The following is a 22,714-nucleotide window of genomic DNA, read 5'->3' on the forward strand; positions in this document are numbered from 1 at the left end:
AGAATTCCTCAAAACCCGGCACACCGAGTATCAATTTTATTAGAAATCTTTAAGATGATTACACTCTCTTAATTGGAGTTACACACAGCCTAAGAACACCCTCTTAGCTTGTGGCCAAACGATTTCTAACCTAACAAAAGAAGAGACAATACACAATTTGTTTTCTACACTATTTCTCTCTTTTTCTCACCGTAAAGAGTAATCTCGCACTCTCTCAAATAGAAGAACCTATGAACGAATTCTTCTCTCACAAAACGGCTAACCATCAGAAGCATCTCCTCAATCCCTTTTATATTTGAGGGCTAAGAGATCTCCTAGGTTTGCGTTGGCCGATAATATCGACTTTCCTTATTTGATCTTATCTTCTCAATCTTGTAGATCTTCGGTTGCACGAATCCTCTACAATAGCTATCAATATCTCCATGAATATATTCAGTGAATCACACAGTCCACGTCATCAGTTAATGCTCCATCAATATTTCGTCTCACTAAAACGGCTTCGATCTTGTTCCAGCACTTCTGAAATCTCAACACTTTTGTTTATGTTCAGTCTCCACTGAAACATGCACTCACAGTTTTTTCTTCGTTAGGGTATTTTACAAGAGTAATAAATATGATGAAGGAGATGAAGGAGATGAAGGATAAGCAGGAGATGCAGGATATGAAGTATATGAAGTATATGAAGTATATGGAGGAGATGAAGGAGATGAAGAAGGAGATGAAGAAGATGAAGAAGATGAACGAGATGAAGGAGATGAAGAAGATAGAGATGGATATGAAGGAGAGAAGGATGGATATGAAGGAGATGATGAAAGGGATAAAGAGGGCTACGCAGGAGCAGGCTGGGGCTGTAACATGGGTCTATTGGGACATCAAGATGTGCCCGGTTCCGGATGGCTTTCATCCTCGTCTTGTCCGTCCGAGTATTAAGCGGTTATTGGAGAAGGATGGCTACGGTGGTCCTCTCAACGTCATTGCCTATGGAAAACTAGCGGACGTCCCTCTTGAAACCCTGAGAGAGGTCTTTTCCAGTGGAATCGATCTTCAACTTCTCCCCCACGGTTATATATCTTCTCTCATCATCCTTATAGAGCCTTTCTACAGTAATGGATGATCTGCTGATAGATAGAGTCTCATGTCATAACTAAAATAAAACAATAATATATATTATAAACGTTATATCCACAATAATCAGTTAGTGAATCTAAAGTCCCAAAATCGAAACACTAAAGAGTATTATCCTTACCCGGTTTCTTCACAACCTCGAAGTAGCAGAAACAAAGATCTGAGTCAGTTTGTAGAGGACGAGCTTGAGCTTCTCCATGAGAATGCGTAGCGACGATTTTGACTAACCAAGCTTCAGGGCAATGCATCAGTTTGTAGAGAACGAGCTTGAGCTCCTCCATGAGAATGCGTGTGGAAATGAGCAATGATGGAGCTAGAGCTAGGGCTTGTTTTGGTCAACCTCATCACGATCCATCATTGTCTGTTTCAAAAGCATATTAGACATTTCGTCTTAATTGCTATCTTACAATGCTTGGGACTGCCATGAAACACAAACACACATAAGTAGGAAAGCAACGAACGTACCTTAAGAAGTTGCTGTAATTGTAACGAATGGCCAGGAAGGAGAGGAAGTTTCCCTTCTTTGATATTAAGGGATTGGTTTCTTGATTCTGTAAGAGGAGATCCTCTAATCAGCTCGTATACCGTGACACCTAAAGAGAAGATATCGACCTTGTCAAGGTGCTCATAGTCTTCGTTTAGTATTTCTTGAGGCATGTAACGGTGCATCTCCCTCTTCTACTGGTAAGCTTTTGTCCAATCGCGTGGCACAACCAAAGTCACCGAGCTTGCAAACACCGTTCTTGATGTATATGTTGTCTGGTTTTACATCTAAATGAGCTATTCCTTTCTCATGAATAAACTGTAATGCCTTAGCTATCTGTAAGAGACATAGTACAATGAATATATATATGTGGATAAGAATTCTCAGTAATTAAGCTGCTCTCTATATACTTGATTTTACATGAAAGTTAAGTAAGTGTTTACCTGATGCATTATCACCAAGATTTCTCTTTCTGAGACCTTAAGAGAAGATTTCTTGGACAAGCTGTGATCACAGAGTTCCAGCTAAATGTACAATTGTTCATTTTCAAACCACGAGTTGTAGTATCCTACTACATTTTCATGAAACCCTACAAACAAAATAAGATAGAAACGGGTTAAGGCTACACTGATCTTAGCTTGCAATCAGGGACGAAACGAGAGACTGTACTGATTACTGACCTAGCGCAGCAAGAGCTTGGACTTCCATCATAGCTTTACGTCTGCAAAAACTCGATAATGATTACTTGAACAAAATGGTCCAAACATGATGAACTACTTTTTTAAAAAGCAGATATATGTGTCTTTCTCTTACTAAGAAAACTACCGAAAATATATACCTCTCTGAATCTAGATGCAATTTCCTAGTGACAGCATATAGGCAACCATCAATTCTCTTCAACACCTTAAAATACACGACTGAAGTTTCCAACACCAATTTGCCGGAGAAACCAAACCAAATTACGTAAGAAGAAGCAACATAATTCCAAGTTAAAAGAGCACCTTTCGCTTACCTGAATTTCAAGAAAGTCCGTGAGATATCTTGACAAGCCATCCCCAGTTATACTTGCAGGGAGAAAACCTGCATAAAAACTGAAGAAGCGTTTCAGGAAACTCTTGAGTAAGAAATTTAGGGACAACAAACTTACTTGCACATTTTGATCTCTGATATCCGAAAGGATCAGTAGCAGTCTCTGCAGACTGATTCATCACATACGGATTCTTGAGGCAAGGGGGAGGCATAGCCCGACACCGCAGAGCAACAGCAGTCTTTGAAACATATCAAAAGTCCTCTCTGTTTGATTAGCTTGGAGTTTATCCATCATGACCTCATCTGTGTCAGTACCATCATTCTCTTGTTCATCTACTCTATTTTTAGAAGACCAGGTGGGATTTGAAGGATTCAGTGTGAAACTTTCTGCAGTAAAGAAATGTAAAAATGTAAAGGCAAAAAAATATCCCTATGAACAACGTTTGGTTGAAGACCCTCGTGTAGATACGCCAATCTGCAGTTTTAGCAAAGATTTACATACAACTATAGGTTATAAACAAAATAGAAGCTATTCCAGGATTACATACAACTCAAAAGTTATCCCGAGTATGCCTTGATTAGAAGAGCATATAAGGGAGCATTTAGAAGCTGTAGATGCTCTCGTATGCTTTGTTTCTATATGCTCTCATTTGAAGCATTTACCAAGCATTTAACTCTAAAATATTAATATATATTAAAATAATTTTAAATAATTAATTTATTTTGTAAAATTATGATTTTATAAAAGATAAATTTTTTTTGTTATAAGATAATATATATGAGAAACTACTTAATGTTAATATGTTATTATTTAAGATAATATAATAGTTTATTTAATACATTAAAATATTAATGTGGATATAATGTTTATAATATATATTATTGTTTTATTTTAGTTTAATGTGTTATATTATATATATTTTAAAAAGTTATTGAAATTAAAAATGTAAATATATATATAAACTTTATAAAAAATTATAATATATATTAATTATTTGTAGTTAATGTGTACATTATAAATATATATAATTAAAAAATTTTAAATTACACATTTATATACATAAAAATTTATAAAATTTATTAAATGTAAAATTTATTTTAAAAAGTTATATAGAAATGAGTGATAATTATTTTTTTTAATGAAACAAATTTAAATTATATTTTTTAATTTATAACATATGTTAAATATAAATATAACTAGAACTGGATCCGTGCTAAAGCACGGGTTGAAATTTTTTCTGTTTATTTTATAATTTTTATTTAAATCACTATATATATGATTGTTTTATTTGTTTTAAAAATCTATTTTTAATGAAATATTATGCCATGAAATCATGTTTTGAATATGATTTATATGACTTATGAAATAATAACTATTTTGTAAAATAGTTTAGTAGATTTAGATTTTAACCCGCGGGTTAATTTATTTGTTAAACTAAATTAATTTTTTTTTGTTTATTAATTTTATTTGATTTGTTTAGTTTTTAAAATTATATATTGTATTTTGATTGTTAATTCTATAACTTAACCTACAATATTTGATTTGCTCATGATTTTACAAGATGATGATCTTAGGGTTCTTAGAGTTGAGAATTTGGGACATTTTTATCGGGTTAAGAAAATTAGGTCGGATCGGGTTTGTAATGTCAGTCAGATTTTAAATTTGGTTTCGTTTTGGTTTGACCAAGATTTTCTACCGGTTTAGTATGTAAACCGATTAAACTGATTTATGGGCAACTAGATGACAACTTTTGATTTGAGGAGGATTTAAGTTGAGAACTATTTTTTCGGAACATCTGAGATGTAGTGAAAGTTTGAGTTCTATATGGTACAATATACGTAGTTCTCATGAGCAAATAGAATGTTTTCCCGTAAAATGAGCTGCAATATCACATAAATTGGTCGTTAAAATGGTATATAAAGCCTATTTCGGAAGGATTTTGGGCTTTAATAACTTAATTAATATTCAAATAAAAATATACATTGGTGGGAACAGGTCAGGACGATAAAATTAAAGAAACTGCTCAATGCTTTAACTTTTTTTTTTCTTTTTTTTTTGAATTACTAAAAGGTTCTCGCTGCTTCGCTCAAAGATTTGTTCTTCTTTGCTCTCTCCCTTGGTATGATTTCTAATTGACATAGTTTAGTTTTATCCACCGAAGGTTTTGTCAGTCTTATGTTCTCTTTAGATTGTTTCTTTTTTTTCCCGGCGAAACAAATTCATTCATTGATAACAACATGAGTTTACAAGGTCATTACAGAAACTTCAAAAGCAAATTATTACATAAGCAGAAATATGCGCCATATACTGAAGATGATAAAAACAAAGAGTGAATTTGACGATGCTTTCTTTAAAGTCTTACTCGCTAACAGCCAAATAAAACCGTTATTTTCCTCCTTGGTAATCAATCTTCTTATACGAAAGTTGTGCTTGGCTAACTTTTCTTTGTAGAAATACCAAAATGCACATCGTATTACAAAACCCATTGCTTTTGTTGATAGCTCTGAACAGTCAACAATCTGATACCAATTAGTCTGTATCAGTGTTTTTCTAAGAAATACTGACATTGTTTTCCTCTCGAAAATATCCAAAACAAGCATTAGTCTGTCCTGAGCCTCTTTCTTGACCCTAATCTTGCCAATTCCTATGTCGAAAACCCAGATTGCAGACCCAAACCAAAAGGTGGTGGGTAATGAAACTCGCTGAGAACATCGCTTCCGTCTCGGACCAAATACATAAATGAAATTCTCTTGAGTTAGTGAAGAACCCCATAATTTTTCCAACAATGGGTAGATTGTCGACTTTAAGAAGTAACCATCAACATCATCGCCAGTTAATGTTGATTCCTTTGTTTTGTAACCAGTGAACATATCTCTAAATCCAAAAGTATCAAACAATATCATTGTCCGACTGTAGTCAAAGCCAAGCATCCATAGTTCCATCCCCCAAGAGTATAAAACACAATCACATATTCCTGGATCCCAAATCCAGAATGGATCTCCCTTTCTCAAATAGGATAGATCCAAATAAGAGGCATATCCCCTTTGATGTTGATAGTGACACGTTTCTATATTGAAACGACAAACACCGTTCATAGACGGAAAGAAACCGACACAAAAACTCTTGGACTGATACCAGATTAGGGTCGAAATAAAACTCTTCCACAGGAAGAGAAAGATAAAACGAAATTGAGACGACGACATTACCAATCCCATCGTTTGATTCTGAGACCTCTGTTCCCTGCTGTTATGAAACGAGAGAAACACGTCCGACTGTGAATCCATTACTCTCGCGAAGTATAATGATCTTTGGGTGTTATTAAACATCACCCAAACAGGAGAAGATGATAATTTCAAGATCTGAATTAGGAGTGGAATGGACGAGATTGACAAGACGGAGGTTTGAGATTTCTGAATTCGCAGCAAATCAAAGTAAAAACAAGAGAAATTAGAAACTGAAGGAAAAAGAAAGGATTGGCCGACGCCGGAGAAGCCAGCGCCGGCCGGAAACCGGTGATAATAGAGGTTGTGTTGCTGAAGTAACTGCCTTCACGATATCGCCTTCGACGAGAGAATTGGTCTTCTCTCTAGATTGTTTCTTTCTTTAGTTTCTCTGGTTAGAAAGACTTAGTTAGTTATTATAACTACTAGGTATGGAGCACCCGCGATATCACGGAGAACTCATTTTAGTAAAATATTTATTACAAAAAATATTTAATTAAATTTATTTATTAATTTATTAGGATTCTAAACTATTTAATAAAAATTTCAAAATACAATTTGTTGGAACATTTTTTATATTTTATTTGAAAAGTATTATTTAAAAAATAATCTTACCTTCACATGTGATTAAATAAAAATAATTATCAATTCTACACACATCAAATTAAACAAAGTTTTACGATTAAATGCCATGAGATTACTTTTTATTCAAAGAATATTCTTAAAAAAAATAATCTTACCTTCACATGTGATTAAATAAATAATTATCAATGCTACACACATCAAATTAAACAAAGTTTTAAGATTAAATGCTATGAGATTACATTACAGTCGTGTTATTTCGTTCACATTTATTCGTTATAACCTTTCATTTCCATCTTTTCGATGTCACCTTTTATCTGTGTCTTTTCGTCGTAACTTTTAATAATTTTTTTTTAAATGAATAAATACAAGCTACAGTCGTGTCGTCTCTTTGCAACATTACAATCATCTTTTTGTATATTTTATGAACCGCTACAACTTGTGCTCTTGTTGTCAAATATGATATGTAAATGATTATATTTTAAATTTTCTTTTTTTCTTAAATGCTAAATTATGAATACATTGTATAAGACACTATAAATTTCCTAAATAACCGTTTAATAAATTACAAATATTCAAAATATTATTTGAGGACCATTCTTAAAATGACATAATTTTTATTTTTTAAAATTCATTTCAATTAATTATTTTATTATTTTTTAGCATAACTCAAACATATTTTGATTTCTATTTCCAAAATCAATTTTTACTTCATAAAAGTGAGTATAAATATTACTATTCAAACAATCAGTAAGAAAATTACCAATCCTCTAAAATTTGAATATAACTTAACAGAAAATTATCACATATTTTATTTATTTGAATCAAAACTCAGTTACAATATTCATAAATAAAAATTAATATATCTATTTTCATAAAGGCAGTATTGTAAATGAATATATAATACAAACAACTATCGTTTTATAGATGAAACATATATTTATAGAAAACAACCTATAGTCATTAAACATTTTGGCAATTATAATAGATTATATATATATGGTTAATCCATTGAGTATACTTACTAGTTATTTTTCTCCGCATAAGATGTTGGTTACTTATCCTGAGTCACACATAAATAAATAATGTAATAAATATTAAAAGGAAACAATAGTATTTAGGTGTATAATGTAGCATCAACAATGTGCGCGTCTAAGAAAAATGGTCGGCCAAGGACGGCCGGGTTCATTGCTCTCACGCACTCCTCTTCTTTTTGGCTGTCAGAATCCAAAATCTTTTTAAACTTTTAAAATATTTTGATATTCAATATCTTTTGTTGTTAAGATTTCAATTTGAGCATATTATGACTAGAACTAAATATACAAATTCCCTTTAACATATATGAAGTTGTAGATAAGTCTTTGTCGTCAAGATAGTTTATTGGACAATCATCTTAACCGCCAATATTTATGTTGATCCCCGGTTTTCCATCTTCTAATAAACTGAATATTTCCAACAGTAGAAAAATAGAAATATTTTATTTTTGTTTTCACCTTGATATTTCATAATCATATATTTTTTTTAAAAATAGAAATCTAGAAATAGATATTGTTTTCTAAAATTCAATTAGTTTTCTAATCAAAAAGCATGAGAATAGAAAAATATATACGAACCAATATGCTCTCATTTTCTGAAGAACCAACTTGAACCACATTTATAAACAGCTAAAACAAACCTTTTGGTTTGGATTCATACCAATAGAATGATAACCCTGGAAGAAGTATATGGTTAAAGAAAGCATCTTAAGATTACTTAAACGGAAACAAAAAAATTATATAAATATATTTTAGTATTGTAGACACAACCATAGATATCAAATTTACCAAACAAATTGCAATGGTTCATGAAATAAATCAAAAATTTTAATGGTTCATCAAATAAACGAAATTTGTCGTGGTGTAATTAAAAGGTTGCAACAATTCATTTAAATATATTTTAGTTATTTAAAACTATTAAATAATAATTTATATATGAAAAGTTCATCCAAGTGATATGATCTTAAATATTAAATATACTAATGTTGTAATGGTTCAATTAAACGGCTAAATATATTTTAAAAAATTAAAAATAATTATTTATGAAGATGTATATTTAGAGACTGAATATAATTAAATATTACAATGATTCACAAAACTTATCAAACTGCAATAGATTTTTCACCGTGATGAGACTTCACTTCTAACAAATTGTCTTTTAACTAATAAAAATATAAAAAAAATTTGAATACAATGATGAGAAGTTATTTATATATAGATTTCTAAAGATGAGAATATTTGAATAGACACAACTATTTGTAAGAGACACAACTCTTGATTTAACAGACGCAACTTTTGAGAGAGACGCAACCGTTGTTATTTTCTTTCAAAAAAATAAAATAAAAATTATTTTACGAAAATGTACGACGAAAAATCGTAACTGTTGTTTGTATTTATTCAGATTGTTATTATTATATAGATTTTTTCCGCTTCAGAAATCAAGGAAAGTTCAACATACCAAAGAAACAAAACAAGAGCAATAATCCAAAAAGAGTATAAACAAATAGACAGACACATCTCATGGACTCTTGAGTATAGAAACATACCACGCCGTTTCACTGGTTCATACAATCTACCCAGAGTACGTACATTTATCTTATCTTCCACCCTTTATTTGTGTTGGGGTTTTAGGCTCGTTCCAGATTTGTTTGGGTTAGGCCCATTATATATCTTCAAGACGGGATTGACAAAAACGCATGAAGCACGTGTTCTTTTGAACGTATCTAAGTAAGTAGTTGGTGAAAATGGTGAGCAAATCAAACCCCATATTCGGTCTTACATTTTTTTTGAGCCTTATTATTATTTTGCTATTGTATTATCAGTCATTTTCTTTTTTCTTTATTATTATATTTTTTTCTCAAAGACTCTCACTTTTCTTTGTTAAATCTTTGTACAATTTCTGATTTCTATTTTATAATTCATGTCTCTCCTAGTGAACTATAACGAAAAAAACCCACAAAAAAAAAAAAAAACTATAATTTTCTCTTAGTCAACTACAAAAAAAAAACTATCCTAATAAATCAATATCTTACAGACTTACACGATCAATCTTTTCCTTGTGTATAATTGGACTACAATTGTTTTCTATGTTTGTAATTACACCAATATTCTTCCTAAATTCCAGTTTAATTCCAGTTAAACCGATTATTAGACTACTACATAGTAAAAATACAAGTAAGGTTTATTGAATCACTGATAAAGTTATCTTTTTATAAAAATTATTGCAATGGATTCATGTGTGTAGATTCTAATTTATTTGCACACCAAAAAAAAAAAAAAAAATATATATATATATATATATATATATAGATTTTTTGGTTAAAAATGATCAAATCCAATGTCAGTATATTTATGCATCATTTAGAACACACTATTGGAATAATATTTTTAATTTGGATGATTGAATAACACACTCTAATTTTTATTGTACTTATTATTATTATTATTATTATTATTTATTTTTGCCTCTCTTATAAAAAGAATTGATTACAACAAATAAAACTGAAATGAGGTGTTGTTGTTAGGGTAAAGAAGCAAAAACCGAAACGCAACACAGAGAGAGAGAGAGAGAGAGCCTCCTCCGTCTCCCCCATATTGTCGTCTTTATCAAAGAAGAAGAAGAAACACATAAACAAACACTTGCAAAAACATTTTCAGAAGCAATGGAGAGAGCAGTAATCTCCCCGAGTCTTAATCAAAATTACCTACTTTGTCCTTCACGCGCCTTCTCCACGCGCCTCCACTCTTTCTCCTCTACTCGGAACTTATCGCCGCCGTCATCTTCTTCCTCCATCAAGGTCAACTCTTCTTTACTGTTTTATCGATTCCTCAAAATGTTATCATCTTCATTTTCTGATCTAAACCCATTTCTCCGATGATTATATCCACAGCTTCAGCATTCTTCGTCTTCTTCCTCTGTATTGTTAAGTGTCATCAATGGTGGTGCCTCTCTTACTCGATGCAACGCTGTGCTCTCCAATTCTTCCAGGTTTGTTTGGAAATCAGAATCAACATCTCTTTGGGATTGTTTGTCCAAATTCATCCAGGTCACCACTTAGATATATGTTTTTGTCTAAATTAGTACGGAAGTGTCTGAAGTAGCCGACATAGATTGGGATAACATTGGATTTGGGCTTAAGCCGACTGATTACATGTATGTGATGAAATGTAACATCGATGGAGAGTTCTCTAAAGGTGAATTGCAACGTTTTGGAAACATTGAAGTCAGCCCTTCTGCTGGTGTACTCAACTATGGACAGGTTTCTTTCTTTAGTTTTCTTCTTCAAAGTCATCTCCTTTACTGTTTAACGAGCTTGATCATACTAAGCTTAATCTGTGGGAATGGGATTGAGGTTAAGGAATTGAAAATATGTGATAAACTTTGTCGATTTTGTTTCATAGTTTCTTAAAGTCCTGTCCTTTACCGTAACACAATCTGTCAACGAGTCTATTCTCGTGGTTGCTATGTTAGTTGCATATAATGAGGATTTCTGTTATCTACCGAATCTATCTTTATCTATTGCACGGAAAAATTCTTCTTTTACCTGTAATTGATGATGAGAGAGATGCCAAGAGTGTTTGTGGTGTTGATTGGAATTGAGGATTACTAGAGTCTTCTTTGTTCAAGTTCTTGTTTTTGCTTGTTTGTAGGGATTGTTTGAAGGGCTAAAAGCTTACAGAAAGGAAGATGGTAATAATATCCTCCTCTTCCGTCCTGAGGAGAATGCAAACCGTATGAGAAATGGTGCTGAGAGGATGTGTATGCCTGCTCCATCCGTTGAGCAGTTTGTCGAAGCTGTGAAAGAAACTGTATTAGCAAACAAACGTTGGGTAATGAATCACACAGTTTTGTCTTTGTCCCGATATGCAGAGGAAATTATCTATATATTTTGTTTGATGTTATGACTGTAACATGTGTGTTGATGTCTTTGTTTTTAGGTTCCACCTCCAGGTAAAGGTTCCTTATATGTGAGACCGTTGCTTATGGGGACAGGAGCTGTTCTTGGTCTTGCACCTGCACCAGAATATACTTTCATTATCTATGTTTCGCCTGTCGGGAACTACTTCAAGGTCTTTCAAAGTTCCTCTTTCGATCAATTCCATATTTTTTGGATGTTCTTCTTTTCTGTAAATGATGATTCGGATTTATATAATGATGTCAGGAAGGTGTGGCACCAATCAATTTGATTGTGGAAAATGATTTTCACCGTGCAACTCCTGGTGGTACCGGAGGTGTTAAAACCATTGGCAACTATGCTGCAGTAAGTAAAAGCTGATTCTTTGAATATATTGATTACCAGGTATTTGTAACTCACACATACAACTTATAATCATTTAGGTACTGAAGGCACAGTCGATTGCGAAAGCTAAAGGATATTCTGATGTTTTGTATCTTGATTGCGTTTACAAAAGATTTCTTGAAGAGGTCTCGTCTTGCAATATATTCATCGTAAAGGTAAGGAAAAAAACGAATCTTTGGGAATCTGATGATGCCTTGTAGAGTCTATAAGATGTCTACCCCCTTAGAAGTCTAAATTTCTAAGGCGTAGGAGATGTACAAACATATCAAGATACTGATTCTCTTAGATAATGATTCTTTACCAACATTTGTCTTTCTCAGGATAATGTGATTGCTACTCCTGAAATAAAAGGAACCATTTTACCAGGGATTACGCGGAAAAGTATAATCGACGTGGCTCGAACGCAAGGGTTTCAGGTAATCTCTCTCCCCTTCTTCAGATTCTCAACAATACTCGTATCTTTAAAGTGGATCATAGCACTACACGACTGGCTTGTGATCACGGTGCATGTTTATTTGGTATCAGGTGGAGGAACGGAATGTGACAGTGGATGAATTATTAGAAGCAGACGAGGTTTTCTGCACAGGGACTGCTGTGGTTGTCTCTCCAGTTGGAAGTGTTACTTACAAAGGCAAAAGGTAAAACCTTTATTTCCTTGTATCCCCCATTAAACAAAAGCTAGACCTAAAAAGCTGTAAAGCTTTCGCCTTTTTATGTGTATGTCATAAGAGCTTTTTATTTTTCTGAAACGCAGAGTGTCTTACGGAGAAGGTACCTTTGGAACTGTGTCGAAGCAACTCTACACCGTCCTGACAAGCTTGCAGATGGGTTTGATTGAAGACAACATGAATTGGACTGTGAATCTGAGTTGAGCCAGGCAAAATGCAATTATCAGTTCGGCTTCTTGGTTTTGCTTTTCATTTCCTATATGGTCTGTGATTCTGATTCGTGAGAACTATAAGTTGGGATTGTTTAGAATCTGGTTTATCTAATACTTCAGATTTTACAACTTAGATGGTTCAATATCTGTAGATGTTGTTACCTCTCAGTACCAATAATCTTATTTACATATTTGTTTCTGATTACATGTTTACATCCAATGGTTACATATTTCTGATTACATGTTAACATCCCAAGTCTAAAGCACCATTTCTAAGACATAATTGATATCTATCAGATTTTAAACCAGAACTTATCAGTAAGCAAAAAGTAAAAAGGCAATAACAAGCCATAATAGTCTCTAAGGAGCGTGGACTTCGACTTGGTACGACTTGAAAAGATGTCATGATTATCTCATGATTACGAGATGATGACATGTCTTATCTACTAGACTAGTATAAAAAGTAGTGAGGATGACTTAAATTAGTGAAGTCTTATAATGTAGTATAAACAGAAAAAGAAAAGAGATAGACTTTGTTCAAAAAAAAAAAAAAAGAGATAGATAGGTGTGTTTTTGATGTGAACAACTTTTTTTTTTTTTTTAACCTTTAGAGTACTTCCAAAAGTCTTATTGGGACCTAAATAATAGTAGCCAAAAAGACCAAATTATTGAAGATGTTTTTTTAAAAAATATGCTTACTCAATAGTTAATATATTCAAACCTCTTCCTCTTAGCCTTTTGTTTGTTTTATTTTATATATATATATTTTTTTCTGTTTGGGTTAAATTCATAGTAATGTAAAACTACAATTATCATACCATTCTATAGTCATTAATATTCATATGATTTTTTTTTTTTGTCAACAGCATGCATTACACTTGTTTATATTTAAATGGTGATCTAATTATATCATTAACACAAATCAATAGGTATATGTTAGAAATGCTTTTATCTAACTTTATGAAAAGTGGAAAGAAGAGATGGCCTATACGCTACAAGACCAATTCCTACCAATGGGCAATGGTGTTGAAATCTTCACAACTTTTTCCTTTCTTTAAGAGCTTTAAAGTTCAAAACTTTATGTACTTTTTTTTTGCAGTGATAGATATATCATTACAATTTCATATAAACAGTGCAGAAAAATCAATAATTTGAATTGCTTATGACTTTATTTCTCCAAGTCTTTTGACCTTTTAAAGCCTTTTATCCAATATCAACTTAAGTCAAACTTTTTCGTTGATCTAGAAGTGTCGGTCATTAAGTTTCAATTAAAAGTAGACAGTACAATTGTCATACTTGATTTCAACCACATTTCATTGGTTGTCTGATATTTCCGTTCAAGAAAACATAAAAATCGAACCAACGCAAATTCATGTTTTTTTTTTTTGGTAAGATTCAAATTCATGTTTTTGTAAAATGTATTTTCAGTTCTTTTTTATCTTAAAAAAGTTAGTTTGTCTTTAGCTCATATATGTATAAACTTTTTACAACTTTTCTATTAATTTTATAACGAAAATACAATTTAATATGAATCAGTTTGACCAAATTGGACACATTTTTCTTCCTTTCTAGTCATACCACTACCGGTTAGCAATGCCTAATCCAAATTTCGATTTACTTTTCGTTTTCTGATAATTTGGATTTTTTTGGATATAGAAAACAAGTATATTTAAGCCATATTAATATATGGTTAAATTGATTGTTTCAATTCAATTCAGTTTTTTTTTTCTCTTTTTTTTTGGGATTGAGCACTCATAATAACAACTTTTCACATTTTTTATTAAATATGTATCCTACTATATTAATTGAGAAGTACAAATATAAAACTAACCTTATAAAGTGTAAAAATTTATATTGTCATACCATTGGTCTTAAGGCAAATGTTTAACTTTTCAGTAAGGGTGAAAATATAATTTTAATATTATCTTTTGAATAATTATTAATTTCCAAAAAAATATTTTTTTCTCTCTAATTAATTATCGATGACAATTACTGTTTATTTTTTTTAAAATTGTGAACTAATCAGAATTTTAAAAAGTAAAATTTTCTCTCTAAGTATCCAAATTATTATTTTAATAAAGATTTTGTTAAGATTTTAAATTATGATTTTCCTATCTTTTTTATTTTATCTCATTTACAAATTGTTTTGAATTATCATATAATATATGATATCTAAATATATAGATTTTTAATGCATATATTGTGATTTGAATTTTTTAAAACAAAGATATATTACTCAATATATGAAGTGTGTGTTTTAATGTTCCACATCGGCGGATTGGTAAAACTAAATTAATATGGTTGATAAATTAATCAATTTTATTTGCTCACAACTAGAATAGAATAATTAATACTTTGATATATTTTCACCAAAAAATGATGCAAATACAACAAACAAATAATATAAAATAGTAATATACATCAAACAAATTAAAATTCTATGATATTCTAAAATAATTAATATTTAAAAATATATATGTAGATTTACCAAATAATTACAATATTAAAAGTAAATAATGTCTCAAACAAAATAACTTTTAAAAAAAAATCTAACAATAATTATTATTATATTATAATTTTTGGAGAAAATGTTGATCCGTGTTTTATAGCGCGAGATATCTCCTAGTTTATATATTAGATAAACTATGACGTGAAATATCAACTTCGAAACACCAAATGAGATACTAAGATTAACCTCTTGAGCTAAGTTAGTACTAACCATTTTTAGTATAGGAGTGATCATGCGCAATGACAACTTGTGATTAGATATAAAACACTATTTCGAAAAAGTACTATACCATATTATATATGTTAACATGGATGCTATGGCAATATAAATCATTTATTTTATATGTTTGTATCATATTTAAATGATGTTAAAGTAATTTGCATCACTAAAATAAAGGATTTATATTTTGTTAATACAAATAATTTGCATCGATTGAAAAAAATATTAGCTTCAATTAATGAAATCGATGTTCATTTACATCACTTTCAAAAAATATCACAAGTCTTACATCATTTTTACTAAATTGATATAAAATATTTGCATCATTTATCTAAACTAAAGTAAAATAATTATATCATTAGGAAAACTGCTGCTAAAATAAATATTATAACTAGAATATGACATGTGCTATAACTAGTTTTTATTTTTTGGATGGAACACTATGCCATGATATCATATGCTAAATATGCCTTATGAAAATAACATATATTTTGAAGATCTAATAGATCTAGATTTTGAATTTGTTTGTTAAAAAAAATTAATATTTGTTTGTTAGTTTTATTTGATTTTTTTAGTGTTTAAAATCATATTTCTTGAAACTTTAACCCATGCTCTAGCAATAAATCATATTTCTTGAATTTTTTTAATATTATAGTGGCATATTATTGACTCGTGCTATAACAAATCAAATTAGAGTGTTTATAATTTTTAACTTTTTGATCTATCATATTTTTATATTCTTAAAAATATCAAATTAAACTATTTTCAAATATTCCAAACTAAATTATTTAAAAACTTTTTTATAACATATAAAATAATACAATTAAACAAAAGAAATATATGAAATTGAATTTAATTATTCAAATTTTGACCCGTTACTCAGTCAAAATTTTAGCTGAATATATATTTTTTTAAAGAATAATATTACTAAAGCTTGAATATTTTATAGATTGAAAAATTTCTATTATTTTTAAAAATTCAAATCATAGTATATCCAGAAATAAAGTTAAAATTCTAATAAATAATATGATAATTTATTTCTTTCAGATAAATTGAATCATATAAAAATGAGACGTGAATTATAATAATAAGTAATAAATTAATATGGTAAGTTAGATATCAAAAGCTTTTATTTGATGAATAATTTAAGTTAGTGGATCAATAGTCAAATCAAAATATTTTAATTAGATATCAATCGATAATCAAGTCAACCCGTAAATGATTGTTATACAAATGATACATAACTTAAACCCATTAAAATTATTAATGTCTTAATTTTATAACCAACTAATGAACCATATATTTATTATATAGTCTACCAAATTTTTTTTTTTGATATAAATATTATATTTTTATAACCAACTAATGACCCAAATCCAATTTTAATAATATATTTTTAATAGAAAATATTTCGTTGATTTATTCTATTTCTTTAATCGCCTAACAATATATATGGTTGTGTAAATATAATATATCAGACGTGTTTAATAGAGAAAAATTTTGTTAATAATTTTTTTTATTGTTTCTAAAGATTTGTTAAAAAATAATAATATATGGTTGTTAAATATTTTATTTCTTTAAGTTGTATTATTTTTTGGGATATTCTCTTTAAGTGTATCTCGATATAACTAAGGAAGCCAACCCATATAATCTATTTTAGTATTTTGTAACCAACTAATAAATCAAATAATAAGTATAAATTTATAACCTACAAATATTATATAGTCTACCAAAAAGAAGTTATGTACTTCTGAAAAATTAAATAGGGAATAAATAATATGAAAATGTTTGTTCTGTAATATAATATTTGATTTTTTATATCTTTCAATCATACTTTTATATATTCATTTAATAACTTATAATTATTATATATCCTATATGTATACGACTAATAAGTGAAGAGAACATATATAAAGCAAGTAGTAGTACCTTGTTGTGTTATAATACCTTATTGTGCTACAACCTACAAGTGATGTGGGATACAAGCAAATTCTGGATTTGTTTTTGTTTCTTTTTTCTATATCATTTTCTATGTGATGTTAATATAAATTAATAAATATATCAATTATTAAGTGAATTAAATTTATATATCTGTATCAATATATTTAAAGTGGTGTAAATGATCTAGATTTGCATCAGTTATAATAAAATATTGTCATACAAATTAATAACAATATCAATTATTATAACAGATATTTAATAGTTTTGTGATGCTATTTAAGTGATACAATAGGTTTGTTTTATTGTAGTGTGGCAACATGTAATGAGTTAGTTGCATGTATCTCCAATGACATCTAAGTAATGGAGAAGATCGGCAAACGAACAATCGACCAACATGACTTGATAATTTGGTATATGGACACAATATACCAAATTATTTTCGGAGAAACATAAACTCTTTATTAACATCTCAAATACTCAAAGTAATTTAAACATTTATCACGTTATGGCAATCATGAGTCACTTTCAAATTTCAAAAAAAAAAATTTGAATCTCAGAGTTAAAACATTTAAAGCTTTTTAGAATGCATTGCACTAGTCTACCAGTCTCTTGATTAATGCTTTTAACCATCATTTTAGAAAGAAAAATTATGTAGTTTTCAACAATTTTCTTCAGATTTAATTATCATGAAGTAAGCATATAAAGACGAAAACTGAATTTTACCATGGGGAACACCATAAAATCAATATTTTTATAGTTCATAGTATAAGTGATTATGGTGCAAACAGAATCATATAATTTCACGTGGAAATATGTTCGTCGTGAATATAAATAAATATCGACATTTGTAATATAATGAAAAGTAAAAAAGAAAATATGTATAAAATACAACCAGGGAAAAAAAATCGACGTGATTATTATTAAGTGACTGTGTATAGTGCTATATTCTTTCTTATTGTTTTAAATTGGGATTATAATTAGTTTACCTGATCCGGGGTACAATTTCTTCGGTTTGGCAATTTTGTTCACCTACCATAACGAATTTTACCATCTTATTTGTTTCAATCTACTTTAATGGTACACATCCTTTCATTTTCATCCCCAAAGACGTAGTTTTTTTTTTTTTTTTTGTATGAATGTTAAATTATATTCACCAAAAAAACAGCAGTCTGAATAAGTTTTTTACAACTTTAAACCAAAGTTTCGAATAAAACCATAAATATCAAGAACTTGAAATAGTAGAAAGAGGATGGGTTTGAAACCAAAGCTGGAGACCACCCTCATAGCCAGGAGAGGTAGTCAGCGTGAGTAAACGATTGCGGATAGTCTTGTCAATGAAGCGGCAGAGAGCGGATGACGGAGTTGGAGCTTGGTCATGCCTTCGTGCATTGCGTTCACGCCAAATGCTGTGTATAGTAGACTGAAAAGCAAACCGCAGGACGAAGAGTTGAAGCCGTGGAGTAGAAGAGTCAACAAGCAGAAAACCCAAAGTAGACCAGGAAGTGGTGAACCAAACCCCCAGCAACCTCTGAACCAGAGCTGACCACACACTAGACGAGTAGGAACAAGAGAAAAATAGATGTTCTCTAGTTTCCCCATTACCTTGACAAAGAACACAATCACCGTTTGCAGCCGAGTTCCACTGAACCAATTTGTCACCAGTAGAGAGCCTATTATGGAAAGCAAGCCAAGTGATGAAAGAGAATTTCGGTGTTGAGTGGGTAAACCAAACGCCTGCAGACCAGTCACAGGGCGTATTTGGTTGCCGTATCAAACACCAAGTATCATAGGACAAAAATTTATTTTTGAAGGAGCCGTTCTTCTGTTTCCAGAGAGAGCGATCACCACCCTGAAGTTGCACTAACTGACGGGTAGAGTCAAGAATGTCCTCAATCTGATTCAGTATATCAGCACGGTGCCGACGTCTTCTATGCGATAGAGCCTCTGCCACAGAACTCTGCAGTGGTATCCCCATGTCAATACTGCCACGGTTTCCAAGATGAGCAAAAAGCTGACCAAGCGAGTTCCAAACATCGAACCAAAACGAAGTTTCAGTACCCGTTTTGATTTCCTTTTTATGCAAGGTCGCTGCAAGCTCTCGATACTTCAGTATCTTCCGCCACATCCATGATCCGCCAACACTCCTCTCATTGACTGACCAGATGGAACCAGTACGGACCAAGTTTCTTCGAACCCAATTGACCCAAAGGGAGTTACTAGCAGACACAAGACGCCAAATGAGCTTCAAAATGCATACAGTGTTCGTATCTTGCAGACGATGAAGCCCCAAACCTCCCTCCTGCTTAGGTTGACAGACATCAAGCCAAGAGATTTTGGCCTTTTTTGAGCTAAGATCCGGACCAGACCACAAAAAAGCCGAGAAAAGGCTATCAATCTCCTGAAGGCACCTTTTCGGCAGACGAAAGGCAGAGAGCCAGAAGTTGGTCAAGCTGGATAACACTGACTTGATTAACTGAAGTCTGCCCGCAAAAGACAAGAACCGACCTGTCCAGGAGGAGATACGAAGACGGATGCGTTCAAGTAGAGGTAAGTAATCCGCATGTGTCATAGATCGAGTAAGGAGTGGGAGCCCAAAATATCGTACAGGGAGAGAACCAACTGCAAACGGAAAGTGCTGCAGGATGTCTTGCTGATGTTGTAGGGAGAAGCCAGCCATGAACAGAGTGGATTTCTCTAGACTGATTTTGAGACCAGATACAACTTCAAACCGTTGAAAAACAGCTAAAGTCTCGGCTACAGAGTGAGAACTACCATCAGAAAAAATGAGGATATCATCAGCAAAGCAGAGATGGGTTAGATTCATAGTTTTGCAGCGGGGGTGATGTCCAATACGATGATCAGTAGCAGCCTTATCCAGCATTAGAGACAACACATTCATACATATGACAAATAGATAAGGTGACAAGGAACAGCCTTGCCGCAAACCTCTTGTACTTTGAAAGTAACCAGCTAGCTCCCCATTTACTTGAACAGAGAAGGAAGCCGAACAAATACAGAGTTCAATCCAGTGAATAAAAGCCGGAGGAAGATTGATAGCTTTGAGGATGTTCAGAAGAAAAGGCCATTGCACTGAATCAAAAGCCTTGGAGATATCAATCTTCATCATGCAACAAGGAGAGATAGACTCCTTATGATAATCTTTCACCAATTCGGACGCAAGCAGCAGATTTTCCATCATAAGCCTATCCTTAATGAATGCTGACTGATTTGGAGCAATGAATGAGGGCAGTAAAACCTTCAGACGATTAGCAATAATCTTAGAGACTACCTTGTATAACACATTACAACATGAAATAGGCCGGTAGTCCTTCATCTCCTGAGAGTCAGTTTTCTTGGGGATAAGGGCTAAGATTGTCGAATTTACACCCTTAGGGAGGAAACCTTTAAGAAAAAAGGACTGAACAGCAACAACAAAGTCCTTACCCAAAATCGACCAGGCATTCTTGAAAAATTCAACAGTGTAGCCATCTGGACCAGGTGACTTACTTGCCGGCATCTTAAATAGTGTTTGACGAATCTCTTCTTCAGAAACCACCCTCAATAAACCCTCAGATTGAACAGAGGAAACACGAAATGTCACCAACTCCTCAAGCTGAGCAACACTCATACCCTCGTACTCAACTGGCTCGTAAGTCAGGAACTCCTTAAAGAACCTAACCGCCTCTGCTTTAATCCCTGATTGAGTTTTTGCAGTGGAACCATCCTGACAAAGAATCTCACGGATAGCATTATGAGCTTGTCTAGATTTGATAGCGTTATGAAAAAATTTATTGTTCTTATCCCCCACCAACAACCAGTGTAACTTGGACCGTTGTTTCAAGAAACATTCCTCTAAATCAGACACGTGATCCCACCGCTGGAAAGCCTGCTCCTCAGCCTCCTCAGCTGCAGATGTGGGATTAGATAGCGTAGCAAGCTGTTTCTGACAAAGATCTTTGTGAGCGTGTTCCACCTGTTCTGAAAGATGACTAAGCGTTTGACGACCTAAGGCCCTTAAGAGAGGTTTCAGTGCCTTAAGCTTCTTGGCAAAACGAAACATAGCAGAGGTAGAGTGATAGAGAGTCTCCGAACTATCCCAAAAAGCTTGTACCATAGGGACAAACTCAGATGATGTTAAGATGGCGTTTGAAAATTTAAAAGGTCCCCTAGGCTTACCAACTTGAGACCCCACTGAAAATCTACACCGTAGATGATCAGAGCACCCACCAGATTCAAAGACTCCATAAGCATCAACAAAGCAACGGCTCCAAACCTCATTAACCAGGAGACGGTCTAATTTCTTACAAATTAAGCCTTCATCCCGCCTGTTTTCCCAAGTAAATAGAGGACCATGAGAATGCATATCTTGTAAAGAGCAATGTCGCACAACATCCTGAAATTCACGCATTCCACTAGTGACAAAGGGGTTTTCATCATAAGTAGAGTGTTCTACCCCATTAAGTATCTCGTTAAAATCTCCAACTATCAACCAAGGCTTATTCATGAAAAGTGGAGCATCAAAGTGAGATTTTAGGTCCTCCCAGAGCTCTTTCCTTTCTTCAGCCTGATTATAAGCGTAGACAAACGAGACAAAGAACTCCGTACTGTGACCAGGCAAAAGAATGGAGCAGGTGACAACCTGACCACTCTTGAAAACTGGTGTTACACGCACATCCTCCTTCCAAACCACCCAAATTCGACCAAGTGTATTAAACTCATAATTTGTAATTGAAGACCAACCTCGGAACACTGAAGAAATGATCCTAGGGGCCTTAGTTTCCTGGACACGCGTTTCAAGTAAACATCCAAACTGCAAAGACTCATTTTGTAACCAATCACGAACAATAGAATGCTTTTTAGATTTGTTAAAACCACGCATGTTCCAAAAGAAACCCGACATTAATGACGATTGCGGGAGTTCTTCTTGCTCGAGATACCAGGAGGGATCCCCTTGGCTTGCTGAGAAGAAGACTCCGAAGCAGTCTTGTTTAATTGTTTCGTTTGCCGCGGCAGAGAGGCTCGAATGGGAACCTCCATCGCATTTGCTTGCTTAATAGGTACCACAGTAGAAACGGAAGGCCCCGTGGCGTTTGCTGTGACGACAGAAGGTGGAGCCGGAGGATCAGACTTAACTGTAGCTGAATCACCAACATCCTCTGTATCCCCTAAAACAGAGAACCTCGAAAAACCCGAAATAGTAACTTGTTCAGCAGCAGGTGGACTGCGAACTTTGTCAGAGCTCTTGCAACCTTTACCAGAAGCTCTGAAGATCCTATCTATACATAACTTATAATAATTCATAAGTACGAAACTTAAGTGTAAAGGCTAAAGTGCTGTTAAAACTATGTGTAAAACTGTATTTCAGGTTCATGATATGGAAAAATAGAT

General features: G+C 32.5%; 1 protein-coding gene and 1 pseudogene across 2 annotated transcripts; one reads left to right on the top strand and one right to left on the bottom strand.

The window, feature by feature from the left end:
- Window positions 1-1,309: 1,309 nt before the first annotated feature.
- On the bottom strand, window positions 1,310-5,581 carry LOC104715482 (wee1-like protein kinase; annotated as a pseudogene). Its single transcript, XR_015566260.1, has 7 exons — window positions 5,117-5,581; window positions 2,757-3,068; window positions 2,448-2,689; window positions 2,290-2,330; window positions 2,053-2,198; window positions 1,591-1,945; window positions 1,310-1,486 (listed from the first exon to the last, which is right to left on the bottom strand). The product of XR_015566260.1 is annotated as a wee1-like protein kinase (transcript).
- A 4,374-nt stretch (window positions 5,582-9,955) lies between these two features.
- Window positions 9,956-12,862, top strand: LOC104711489 (branched-chain-amino-acid aminotransferase 3, chloroplastic). Its single transcript, XM_010428188.3, has 10 exons — window positions 9,956-10,274; window positions 10,368-10,465; window positions 10,559-10,736; window positions 11,128-11,307; window positions 11,416-11,547; window positions 11,640-11,738; window positions 11,816-11,932; window positions 12,098-12,193; window positions 12,303-12,415; window positions 12,532-12,862. Exons 1-10 carry the CDS (start codon window positions 10,140-10,142, stop codon window positions 12,647-12,649), a joined length of 1,266 nt encoding a protein of 421 aa, XP_010426490.1. The 5' UTR covers window positions 9,956-10,139; the 3' UTR covers window positions 12,650-12,862.
- Window positions 12,863-22,714: the final 9,852 nt, after the last annotated feature.

This window comes from Camelina sativa, chromosome 9, assembly GCF_030686135.1.
Source record: "Camelina sativa cultivar CO46 ecotype springtype chromosome 9, ASM3068613v1".
Classification (NCBI taxonomy): Eukaryota; Viridiplantae; Streptophyta; class Magnoliopsida; order Brassicales; family Brassicaceae; genus Camelina; species Camelina sativa.